The 12117-nt window shown below is 48.6% G+C and overlaps 1 protein-coding gene across 1 annotated transcript; it reads left to right on the plus strand.

Moving 5' to 3' along the window:
* The first annotated feature begins 3381 nt into the window (after positions 1 to 3381).
* On the plus strand, positions 3382 to 11900 carry LOC308569528 (uncharacterized protein). The gene is made up of 3 exons (XM_081163555.1): positions 3382 to 3465; positions 7064 to 7245; positions 8244 to 11900. The coding sequence occupies exons 2-3, from the start codon at positions 7086 to 7088 to the stop codon at positions 10703 to 10705; spliced, it is 2622 nt and encodes an 873-aa protein (XP_081019681.1). The 5' UTR covers positions 3382 to 3465; positions 7064 to 7085; the 3' UTR covers positions 10706 to 11900.
* Positions 11901 to 12117: the final 217 nt, after the last annotated feature.

The raw sequence follows: 12117 nt of genomic DNA on the forward strand, positions 1-12117 counted from the left end.
CGGCATAGCCTGGCGGAGGGGCCAAATCTCTTCCCCCGCCCCCCATCCAGGCAAAGCAAAGAAGGCCGGCTACTTACCTCAATCCAGCCGCCTGGACACGCTCCTGATCTTGATCCTGATCCTGGAAGGAAGAAGAGCAAAAGAGGCTTGAGCAACGGAGTCATCCTCTTTTCTTTTGGCCTTAGACCCACCCCCGGCCAGCCGTCCATTGTCCTCCCTGGCCAAGGGCAGGTCAGAGCCCGGATCAAGCAGGTAGGTGGCACCCGCCCAGGTGAGCCCCGCTCGGTGCTGCAAACCCCGCCCACCTGTGGGGAAGGGAGGTTGGATATTCTGGGATATGGTGCGAAAGTTTTAAAAGTTAATGTTGCCCCATGCTCAGAGTTCATACTGCTATTTGAACCTGTTGCACAACAATAAAGAATCTAAGTCTACTGAGTGCTGTTTTGCTCCAAATTACTTGGCTGGAATTTCCAACTTTTACTGACCACATGGACCAGTGGGGGACTTGTACCCCAACGAGTTGGGCTGCCGAGTAGTCTCTCAACCCAGAGTTTTCTTTCACAGAGGCCATATACGGTTCCTTTCCCCATTTGTCAGGAGCCTGATCTCCATTTGTGGTTCCTCCTTCCACACCCCAAGGTTCCTCCAAGGCCTTGGGAAAGGAAACTGATGCAGGCTCTGGTTGCTGCCCAGAGCCCTGCAGGGGATTCAGGCTGGGGGGGGGGCTGTCTCTTCCTCTGGCCATTGCAGCCCCCAGGAAGCCTTGGAAGAAAGGCAGGAGACCCTCAGCAGACAACAGCCAAGCTTGTTTCTTCTCCAAAATGGCTTCCTCTTCTGAAGCCGCTTGCCTGGCCTCTTCCAATGGAGAGGCCTCCTCTGTTGGGCAAACATGGCGAGGAAAGAGGCCGCCCTGCGGAGACAAAGCCATCATGGCAGGAAGGCGGCTGTGGATACCCCGTGAGCGCAGACACCCAAAGGTGCCACCCTCCTTCACCCAGGAGAAACCCCAAGGGTGTGGGACCCATGTGGCCCACAGGGGAGCCATGGCATCTCTGGGAGCGGCTGGGGCCTCCAGAAGATACAACATGGTGTTCCTGCCTATTTCAGAAAAGGGCGGGAAATGCCACCTCCTAGCACTGCAGCCTCTGTGGGCTCCTCCTGGCCATGGGGGGGGGGACCCAGCTGACCCCCAAACAATGGGGGAAAGAGGAACAGGAAGAGAATGAAGGAGAAATGAAGAAGAAGCTGGGAGGGGGAGCAGACAAGACTCAGGAGGAAAACTCCCTCAGGAAAGTGGGTGAAGAAAGCGGATTGGCCAGCTGTCCAATGCAGAGGCTTCTGAGGTGGGAAATGGGGTCAGATGGTTCTGGGAGCCCAGTATAAACTGGTGTTCTGGCTGGAAACACAGGGAAAGGATGGCAGGTGTCCCTCTTCTTTTTAACTGGCGTTGGGAGAGTCCCATGGTGAGGGGCTGCCCCCTGAGCAACATGCACCCCTCCCTCTCCCCACCTTCCTGGGCTTCCCCATTCCTGCCTGTGGGACTTTTATTGGGGGGGGCTTGTTAGACAAAAACTGTCCAGGGGATCTTTCCCAGAGGGATTCAGATGTCTCTGTGAAAGGAGTCACAGCACTGCACGGGCAAAGACCCCCCCCCCAGCTCATGCTGGAAAGAGGGAGTGCGCACTCCAGTTCACATCACAGATAATATTATTAGGTTAAACCGTCCGAATATCCCTCCTCCAGTTCCTATTGGTTAAGAAAATACACTTTACAGGCTTCCCGCAAGGCCTTCTTCGTTTTTGCTCCTTAATATGTTCTCCCACCTGCTACATACATTACCTTGAAGCCTTATTTAATTGGGGATCCCAAGGGCCGGAGCCCATACGCCCGCAATCCCCCTGACAAAGGCACCAGGAACACATCTTCGGAGAAAAGAGTTTATTGAGTTCTGTGCAGAGGCAGCCAGCAGAATAGTTTCCAAAGACTGGCGGCCCCAATATGATGTTCAGTAAGCATTCTTATACCTAACAGCGTTCATTTACTTCCCCAATCCGCTGGCAGAGTTACAACTTATTACCTTATGTGGCATATGGCTAGTCAGGCTAAGCTGCTCCCCTCCCTTCTATGTGTTTTCTCTACCTTGCATTTCTGCATCTCTGAAGCAGGAAACAGCTTCTGGCCTACATGGCTGAAGCAATTGCGGTCTGACCACAGCTGCTGCTAGCTGCTTAACCACAACTGCAGCAGTTAGCTTGGGTCCTGATATTATTGAGATTAACCCTTCCCTCTCCCTTCAAGCTGGTCATTCAAATTACCCATTTCTCCAGAATTCCTCCGCTTTCAGAATCATAACTGTCAACTTTTCCCTTTTCCTGCGAGGAATCCTATTTGGAATAAGGGAATTTCCCTTAAAAAAGGGAAACGTTGGCAGCCATGTTCAGAATCCACACACACTTTTCTTTCTTGGCTTTCCAAGTGAAGCAGATCCCTTCAGGAAACTCCCAGCAAAAGGGTCCCTATTGCATCACCTGCAGTTACACGCAGGGGTTTGTGAACCCTTGTATGTGTGAATGCACTTATCCCTGTGCATTTAGAAGAGCACGGCATTAATTTCGTGAGATCCGCACACTGATCCCATCACTTTTGGAAGCACTGCTGTGCAGCCCCACCCGATGCATGCTTACTCCGAAGTAAGTCCTACTCTCCCATGCAGGCAGGCATGGTCATTTCTTTTCCACATCTGTCCCCCCCCCTTGAGTCTCCCCCACCCAAAGGATCGCGTGTGCGTTTAATTCCTTGCATGGGACACTTTCTCCCTGGAGCCTCTATTTTGGGTGAGGGGCAGAGCCAAGGTAACCCCCCCATGACCACCCCCGCCTCCCTTGCTGTTATGCTAGTCTGCTTCGATGTGGGCTCCTTGGGGCAGAGGCCTTGGCCCAGAGGGAGGGAAGGGGGCAGCCCCTGGAGCGCAGGCGCAGAAGCAGGAGAAACTGCAGCCAGGGAGAGGGAGAGGCGGGCTCGGTGCCCTCGGCTTGGCAAGGGTTAAAAGGAGCCGAGCTGGATTCCTAGAGAGGACAGGAAGTGAAGGGGGCGCAGGTCCTCCCTCCCTGCCCACTTCCCTTCCTGCCAGCCGCGAGGAGGCGGCTTTCTTCTCTCCCTTGGCCCAAGCTTCCTGGGTGAGTCTCCTCTCTCTTCCCCCGGAGGGCGCCGTGGGGAGAAGGGGGTCCCAGGGGGCAGGGAGGGGCATGGGGGGCCCTGCTCGGTGGGGGGAGACCCCCAAGTCATGGCAGAAGGCAAAGGAGACGCAGAAATGGCAGGCAGGCGTCGCCCCAGGAGTTGGGGGGAGAGGGGCGGGGAGGAGGAGGGGGAGAGGGGCCGAAAGAAGCCGGGGAAGGAAGGTGGGGCGCCCGGGGGGGGGGAGGGAGGTCATCAAGTACCTTTGGCTGCTTCCTTCCTGTGCTTCAGGTAGAGTTGCACCTTTGGTGGGGCAAAATACAGGTGTGTGGGGGCGGAGTGTAATTGGGGGGCTACAGATTCCTTGACCTGGTGCAGAAACCCCTTCAAAGCAATCCGTTCTTGTTGTTGAGTCGTGTCCGCCTCTTCGCGACCCCCTGGACCAGAGCACGCCAGGCCCTCCTGTCTTCCACCGCCTCCCGCAGTTTGGTCACACTCATGCTGGTAGCTTCGAGAACACTGTCCCACCATCTCGTCCTCTGCCGTCCCCTTCTCCTTGCATCAGGGTCTTTTCCAGGGAGGCTTCTCTTCTCATGAGGTGGCCAAAGTCTTAGAGCCTCGGCTTCAGGATCTGTCCTTCCAGTGAGCACTCAGGGCTGATTTCCTTCAGAATGGAGAGGTTTGATCATCTTGCAGTCCATGGGACTATGCACCATAATTCAAATGCAGGTTTTTGCCTGGCACCTCAAGATGTCAGGAAGGGGCCAGGCGTGCCTCTCTTGGGAGAGCTTCCCCCAAATGGGGAGCCACTGCAGAAAAGGTTCGCTTTTGTGTTGCCACCACCCAGACCTCTCATGGAGAAGGCACACAGAGAAGAGGCTGGATGACCATCGGTCAGGGATGGTCTAGTGGAGATTGCTGCATTGCCCCAGGGGGTTGGCTAGATGACCCTCAGGGGTCCCTTCCTACTCTACAACTCTCTGGTGCAGGTTTGTGAAGATTTTTAGGTACAAGTTGGATGCAGGGGGTGCATAGGATTCTAGCCCACCTTATGCACCGTCGGCTCAGGAATAAGTAAGTCCCACTGATCATGATGAGACTCCCAGGCAGTGCAGTCTTGCTTTTTAAATAAATGTTTTCCTTTTCAGATAATACAGAGCATGGTGAAATCCCAATAAATAGTGCCTTTGCTAGACTCTTTTCAGGCACCTGCTAAAAGCAGTCTTGTTTAGGCAAGCTTACTCAGATGCTTGGGAAGCTGAAGGAATTTTAATCTGTTTTAATAGTTTAGATTTTGTATGTTTTAAAGTAGGGTTGTTAATTTTTCTTGAATTTACTGCTGTGATTTTTTGTTTTGTTTTATGTTTTGGTAAACAGTTTTGCAGGTTTTTAAAAATAAACTTTATTAAATAAACAATAAATATAAATAAAATAACAGAACCCATCCTGTGGATTTAAGTATCTGCCCCCAGTGGCCTCCTTGCTATCAGAGGCCCAGAATCCACATTCCTTTGTAAGAAAATATGAAATAAAGTCAAAACAAAATCAACGGGGGGGGGGGGAGTTACAAGAAATTTGCCGCACCAGCTAACACCTGACCTTGCTATGCCACTGCATGGGGGCATGCAAAGAAACCCCCTTCAGAATGAGGGATAAGTCACATTTCTGAACAGAGGCTGTAGCCAGATGGGAACATTTGCACATGGGAGGAGCACAGGGAGAAGAAAAGCCCTTCTGCATCTGCAGCAGCACAACTGGGCCACTTCCTCTGTCCCACATGCAACAAAACATGTCTCTCCCCTATTCAGGCTAAACAAGTAGACAAACTAATGTGAAAGCAGATTTATCCTCAGGAAATGCTAAACAAGGATAAAAGACTCCTCCCAACCTTCTGGGATTATCAGTCATTGGGTGGCTTGTACTATTAACAGAGGACATGGAACACATAAAATCCTTTTTGGCTATCTGTAATAAAATTCTAACCATCTTGAAAGGTACTTGTAAAACCTTCTGGAAAAATCTAGCAGAGCGTCTGTGAGTTTTGATAAAAAAGAAATGGAAATTGGTGCAGTCTCAAAATAGGCTAGTTCTTTCAAGCTACCCTCAGCCTTTGGGAATCTTGTCACAAGAGGAGTGTAAAGCTCACCTCAGGAGTTTATAAAGGGTATACATGCCTGGTGTTCTTAAGAACACTACAGATTTAGGACATGTGGAAGATCTATACTTTGATGGCTTCCATGCCAGGGTGGGGGCCACATTTTGAGACTGGAGACTTGCGAAGGTTGTGTATAAACACAGACAATATCTAAGGAGGAGTGGTGTTTTTGTCTCATGATATTTCAGAAATGTGGCATCACCAGCTCCTCTGCTTCTACATACAGATTTGGTCCCTAGGGAACCCCTGACAGAGGAAAATAGGGCCACAACATCTGCCTGGCTTGCAGTGAGAGAGCTCAAAGAGTGTGAACTGGGCTCTCCATTCAAAGCACCTAGCATGGGGGCACCCACATGTAATAGCTACTTGTCTACTTTCTGCCCATGCTCTGGGGTTGCAGTTTTCAGGATTGGGGACACGATGGTGACTGGTTTTGGCACCAAGTTCTGTCCATAAGCCCCACTGAGTTCAATGGGATATGTGAGAGAGTATAGGCCCATACCCCAGAACGAACCTAAGGATTAGGTTGTTCATAAGAAGAGGAGGGAGTGAAGGGAGAGGGAAGGGTTAATCTCAATAATATCAGGACCCAAGCTAACTGCTGCAGTTGTGGTTAAGCAGCTAGCAGCAGCTGTGGTTAAAACCACAATTGCTTCAGCTATGTAGGCCAGAAGCTGTTTCCTGTTTCCTGCTTCCTGCTTCAGTAATGCAAGAGAAGAAGAACACACATACAAGGGAGGGAGGGGAGCTTAGCTAGCCATATAGCAGGGGTCTGCAACCTTTAAGACAAAAAGAGCCACTTGGACCCGTTTCTGAAGGGGGAAAAAACTGGGAGCCGCAAAACCATTGCGACATTTAAAACAAATATATCTCCGGAGCCGCGATCTGACAGCGTGCGGGAAGGTGACGTCGGGACGGTGCGTGACTAACGCACACACCGCCCCCATGCGACGTCACAGCCAGTACAGTGCCCGCCACAGTGGGGAGTGTCGGGGCGCCTCCTCCCCTCGCTAGTATCCGCCCCGGAGCCGCGGCAAAGGTGTAAAAGAGCCACATGCGGCTCCGGACCCGCGGGTTGCAGACCCCTGCCATATAGCCATATGCCATATAAGGTAATAAGTTGTAACCTTGCAGCTGATTGGGGAGACGAATGCATGCTCCCAGGTATAAGAATGCTTGCTGAACACAGTATACGGGCCGCCAGTCTTTGGAAGATATTCCACTGGCTGCCTCTGCGCAGATCTCAATAAAACTCTTTTCCCCGAAGAAGTTGCTTCCCTGGTGCTTTTGTTCTCTCCTCGGTCCTGGGCAAACGGGCAAATGAATCCCCTGTAAGCTAAGGCTTCATTGTCAACCTACGTATACAAGCTGACGTGGTTGGAAGGAGGGAGAGGGTGCCTGGAGGGTATATATGCTGCATGTAACTTGTCATTTCTTTGGACTTGCTGTGGACTCACCATGCAAGTGCCTTCTGCTATCCGGAGAGCAGAATAAACTCTTTCTTTGAACCAACTTGGTGTCATTTTGACTTCCTTCCTCCTGTCACGGAGCAACGCAGACCCAGTCGGTGAACTCCAATAAGGCTACATTGGAACCACTGGAGATGTTTAGGAAAAGGGCTTGTGTTGGGAAGGGGCTGCCCCATTTGTGCTTCTTCAGGGGCAGGAGAATATCTAGGGCAGGAGAAGCCCTGCAGGGCCTCTGAGGTTCCCTTTGCTTCTTCCTCTCTCCCAGGCTCCTCGACTCCTCAGGAAGGATGAAAGAGACGGATCCTGCAAAGCTAGCGAGGATGGAAGGGGGAAGATGGACGGTTGACCTGATCAGGTTGTCTCCCGCATCCCTCCCCACAACCTCTGAGCGTTCCCTCTCAGGGACCTCCAAGAGATCTGGTGACTTGGATGGATGGAGCTGGAGAGGTATTGGGGCTTGCTCAGCTTGGGGGTGGGGGGAGGCAGGCAGGCGGATGGAGATGGAGAAGGGGAGCACCTTTTCAGGCTCCTCCACCTGCCTGCCTGAACCTGCCTGCCTGAACCTCCACTGTTTGGAGGCAGACCAGGCAGATGGAGATGGAGAAGAGGAGACCTTTTCAGGCTCCTCCACCTGCCTGCCTGAACCTCCACTGTTTGGAGGGAGACCAACAGCGTCTGGGATTCTAACATCCCCACGGTGAACCCTGAATGGAGGAATATCAACTCTTTCCTCTGTGAATGTTCTCCATCTAGTCATGCCTTTTTAAACAAGGACCAGGCTTGTCTGAAGCTCCAGGCCTTCTTCAATATTGGCTTCAGAGCTTTTAGGGAAGTTGAAATAACTTCTGTGAGGTCTGTTGTTTTGGCTCTGTCTGCATTTGACTGACCTCGGAGATGGAGTGGATTCCAGGATTGAGCCAAACAAAATCTATCCCAGATTAAACCAAGTAGTATGTCAGTTAATACCAATCAACAAAGGCAGTGAAAACTATAGTAAGGCCTCACACCTAACTCCAGTTCTTCCTCTGTCACAAGCATTTATTAACTTTGTTCAATAATGGATGTGAACCATGTCACCTTCGCTCTGAGTGGGATTTGGGTCCAGGACAGCGCTGCAGAGTGACTTACACTAACATGGCAGTGCATTGCTGGGGGAGGGGGGGCAGGTGTTGGATTTGATGCTTCTGTGTCATCTGTGCCCCGTCACGGTATGCTGGCAGTGTGGCCCCACCGGTTTCAAGAGAGTCAGGTGCCCCGCAGGTATGCAGAAATGCTGGGGGGGTCAAAGATGCCACACATCGACAATGACATTAAGTTAGACTCCAAGGATGTCTGCTTGAGGCTGAAACAGAGCACTCTCAAGTCTCGCGGGGGGGGGATTTTGTTCAATAATCTGGAGCGCCATTTCTTTCCGAGGCTCCAATTAGCTTCTCTTTTCATTGCAGATGGTGAAGAACTGGAAGAGAAGAACAAGGGGGACCAGAACAGAATCCACATAGCAGAGAAGTCATATAAATATTCAGAGTGTGGAGAGAACATCCATCAGAGCTCCCAGTCCACCTCCCATCAAAGAAAGAGCTTCGTTAGGAGGGATAGCTTCACTTCACACGAAAGAACAAAGAGTAGGGAGAAATTGTATCAGTGCAGAGAATGTGGAAAGAGTTTCACTCGGAAGGACAGTCTCGCTTCCCATCATAGAATTCATACAGGGGAGAAACCCTATAACTGCATGGAATGTGGAAAGAGCTTTAGTTACAGCCACCATTTCACTTCCCATCAAAGAATTCATACAGGGGAGAAACCCTATCATTGCTTGCAGTGTGGGAAGAGCTTCAATCGGAAGGATCATCTCACTTCCCATCAAAGAATTCATATGGGGGAGAAACCCTATCAGTGCTTCGAATGTGGAACGAGCTTCAGAAAAAGTTCCCATCTCAGTTCTCATCAAAGAATTCATACAGGGGAGAAACCCTATCAGTGCTTCGAATGTGGAAAGAGCTTCAAGGAGGGGGCAACGCTCTCTTCCCATCAAAGAATTCATACTGGAGACAAACCTTATAAGTGCCCAGAATGTGAAAAAAGCTTCAGCCAGAAGGGTAATCTCACTTCACATCAAAGGATTCATACAGGGGAGAAAACATATCAGTGTTTGGAATGTGGAAAGAGCTTCCGGACGGAGATTAAGCTCACAAGCCATCAAATAATTCATAGAGGGGAGAAACCTTTTCAATGCCATGAGTGTGGAAAGAGCTTTCGTATCCGGCTGAGTCTCACATTCCATCAAAGAATTCATACAGGGGAGAAACCCTATCAGTGCTTAGAATGTGGAAAGAGCTTTAGTCAAAGTGCACATCTCACTTCCCATCAAAGAATTCATACAGGGGAGAAACCCTATCAGTGCTTCGAATGTGGAAAGAGCTTCAGTCTCAGCCATAGTCTCACTTCCCATCAAAGAATTCATACAGGGGAGAAACCCTATCAGTGCTTGGAATGTGGAAAGAGTTTCAGGGATAGGTCAAAGCTCTCTTCCCATCAAAGAATTCATACAGGGGAGAAACCTTTTCAATGCCATGAGTGTGAAAAGAGCTTTCGTCACAGTTCCAGTCTCACTTCCCATCAAAGAATTCATACTGGGGAAAAACCCTATCAGTGCTTGGAATGTGGGATGAGGTTCAATCGGAAGGATGGTCTCACTTCTCATCAAAGAATTCACACAGGGGAGAAACCTTTTCAATGCCACGAGTGTGAAAAGAGCTTCAGTCAGAGCTCCAATCTCACTTCCCATCAAAGAATTCATACAGGGCAGAAACCATATCAGTGCTTGGAATGTGGAAAGAGCTTTCGTCAGAGAGGTGATCTCACTTCCCATCAAAGAATTCATACAGGGGAGAAACCCTTTCAATGCCTGGAATGTGGGAAAAGCTTCAGTCTCAGTCACAGTCTCACTTCACATCAAAGAATTCATACAGGGGAGAAACCATATCCATGCCTGGAATGTGGAAAGAGCTTCAGAAACAGTGCCCATTTCACAGTCCATCAAAGAATTCATACAGGGGAGAAACCATATAAATGCCTGGAATGTGGGAAGAGCTTCAGTCACAGGAAGACTCTCACTTTGCACCAAATAATTCATACAGAGGAGAAACCATATCAGTGCTGGGAATGTGGAAAGAGCTTTAGTCAAAGTGCACATCTCACTTCCCATCAAAGAATTCATACAGGGGAGAAACCCTATCAGTGCTTCGAATGTGGAAAGAGCTTCAGTCTCAGCCATAGTCTCACTTCCCATCAAAGAATTCATACAGGGGAGAAACCCTATCAGTGCTTGGAATGTGGAAAGAGTTTCAGGGATAGGTCAAAGCTCTCTTCCCATCAAAGAATTCATACAGGGGAGAAACCCTTTCAATGCCTGGAATGTGGGAAAAGCTTCAGTCTCAGTCACAGTCTCACTTCACATCAAAGAATTCATACAGGGGAGAAACCATATCCATGCCTGGAATGTGGAAAGAGCTTCAGAAACAGTGCCCATTTCACAGTCCATCAAAGAATTCATACAGGGGAGAAACCATATAAATGCCTGGAATGTGGGAAGAGCTTCAGTCACAGGAAGACTCTCACTTTGCACCAAATAATTCATACAGAGGAGAAACCATATCAGTGCTGGGAATGTGGAAAGAGCTTCAGTCAAAGTGGAACGCTCTCTCACCATCAAAGAATTCATACAGGGGAGAAACCCTATCAGTGCTTGGACTGTGGAAAGAGCTTCAATCGGAAGGATGGTCTCAATTCCCATCAAAGAATTCACGCAGAGGGAAGACCAAAAAGGAAAAGTAATGAAGCAAAAATTATTAAACAACCTGTACAAAACACAGTTGAATGGGAAAGAGAAAGGGACGGGGGAGAATAACTAAAAATACCCTTTATCACATTTGTATCATATAACAATAGAATGGGAAACACCAAAGATCTGTTCAAGAAAATTGGAGATATGAAAGGAACATTTCATGCAAAAATTACCATAATAAAGGACAAAAGTGGTCCGGAGTTACAGTGAGGGAAGGGGGTGAGTATTTGACCCCCTGCTAAACTTGCCTGTTTGCCCTCTGACGGAGAAATAAGCCATCCTTCATTTTAATGGTATGTTTATTTGTAGCTGTGAGAGACAGAATAACAACAAGAAAAACCCCAGAAACCCAGAAGACAAAAGTCAGAGATTGATGTGCTGTGCATTATAATGAGTGAAATAAGTATTTGATCCCTTTGCAAAAGATGACTTCGTCCTTGGTGGCAAAACCCTTGTTGGCAATTACAGAGGTCAGACGTTTCTTGTAGGTGGCCCCCAGGTTTGCACACGTCTCAGGAGGTATTTTGTCTCACTCCTCTTTGCAGATCCTCTCCAAGCCAGTAAGATTTCAAGGCTGATGTGTAGCTACTCGAACCTTCAGCTCCCTTCACAGATTTTTGATGGGATTAAGGTCTGGAGACTGGCTAGGCCACTCCAGGACCTTAATGTGCTGCTTCTTGAGCCATTCCTTTGTTGCCTTGGCTGTGTGTTTTGGGTAATTTCCATGCTGGAATACCTATCCTCGACCCATTTTCAATGCCCTGGTATGATTGATTGCTTCTGTCAACAGGTGTCTTTTGTACAGGTACTGTAACAACCTGGGATAACAGGTAAGATCTCTGCCTTACAGCAGGTGCTTCTAATCTCCGTTTATTACATACAGTGAAGATACCAGGTAGATTTGACATCTGGCTGGTTGATAGGGGATCAAATACTTATTTCACTCATTATAATGCACATCAATCTCTGACTTTTGTCTTCTGGGTTTCTGGGGATTTTCCTGTTATTCTGTCTCTTACAGCTACAATAAACCTATCGTTAAAATTATGGACTGGTCATTTCTTCATCAGAGGGCAGCGATGGATAATTTTGGGAATATATGCTCCCAATGGGAGGACATCTGAACTTTATAAAGGGGATATAAACTTTATAGGGAATATAATGTTAATGGGAGATCTAAATGGGGCCGTTTCATTAGGTTAGGCAGGATAATATAGAAATTGGACATCAGAGGGGGAAATTTGTTGTACATGACAACAAACTAGTGGACTTATGGAGACAAACATCCATTAGACAGGGAACTTATGGAGACAAACATCCATTAGACAGGGAATACACATTTTATTATAATGCTTTTTTTTTTTGCAATTAGATTTTTATTCAGTTTTCCTTTTACTTATATTGGTTACAACATAATTACATATTTACAGTTTTGGAACCTCCACCAGCACCTCCCACAATCATCCATTGTTCTT

Source organism: Podarcis bocagei (genome assembly GCF_964188305.1).
Source record: "Podarcis bocagei genome assembly, chromosome: 12".
In the NCBI taxonomy this organism is placed as follows: Eukaryota; Metazoa; Chordata; class Lepidosauria; order Squamata; family Lacertidae; genus Podarcis; species Podarcis bocagei.

Coding starts and splice junctions, on each gene's coding strand:
- LOC308569528 (XM_081163555.1), top strand. CDS start 7,086: ATGAAAGAGACGGATCCTGCAAAGCTAGCGAGGATGGAAGGGGGAAGA. Junction 7,246..8,243: donor GGATGGATGGAGCTGGAGAG/GTATTGGGGCTT, acceptor TTTTCATTGCAG/ATGGTGAAGAACTGGAAGAG.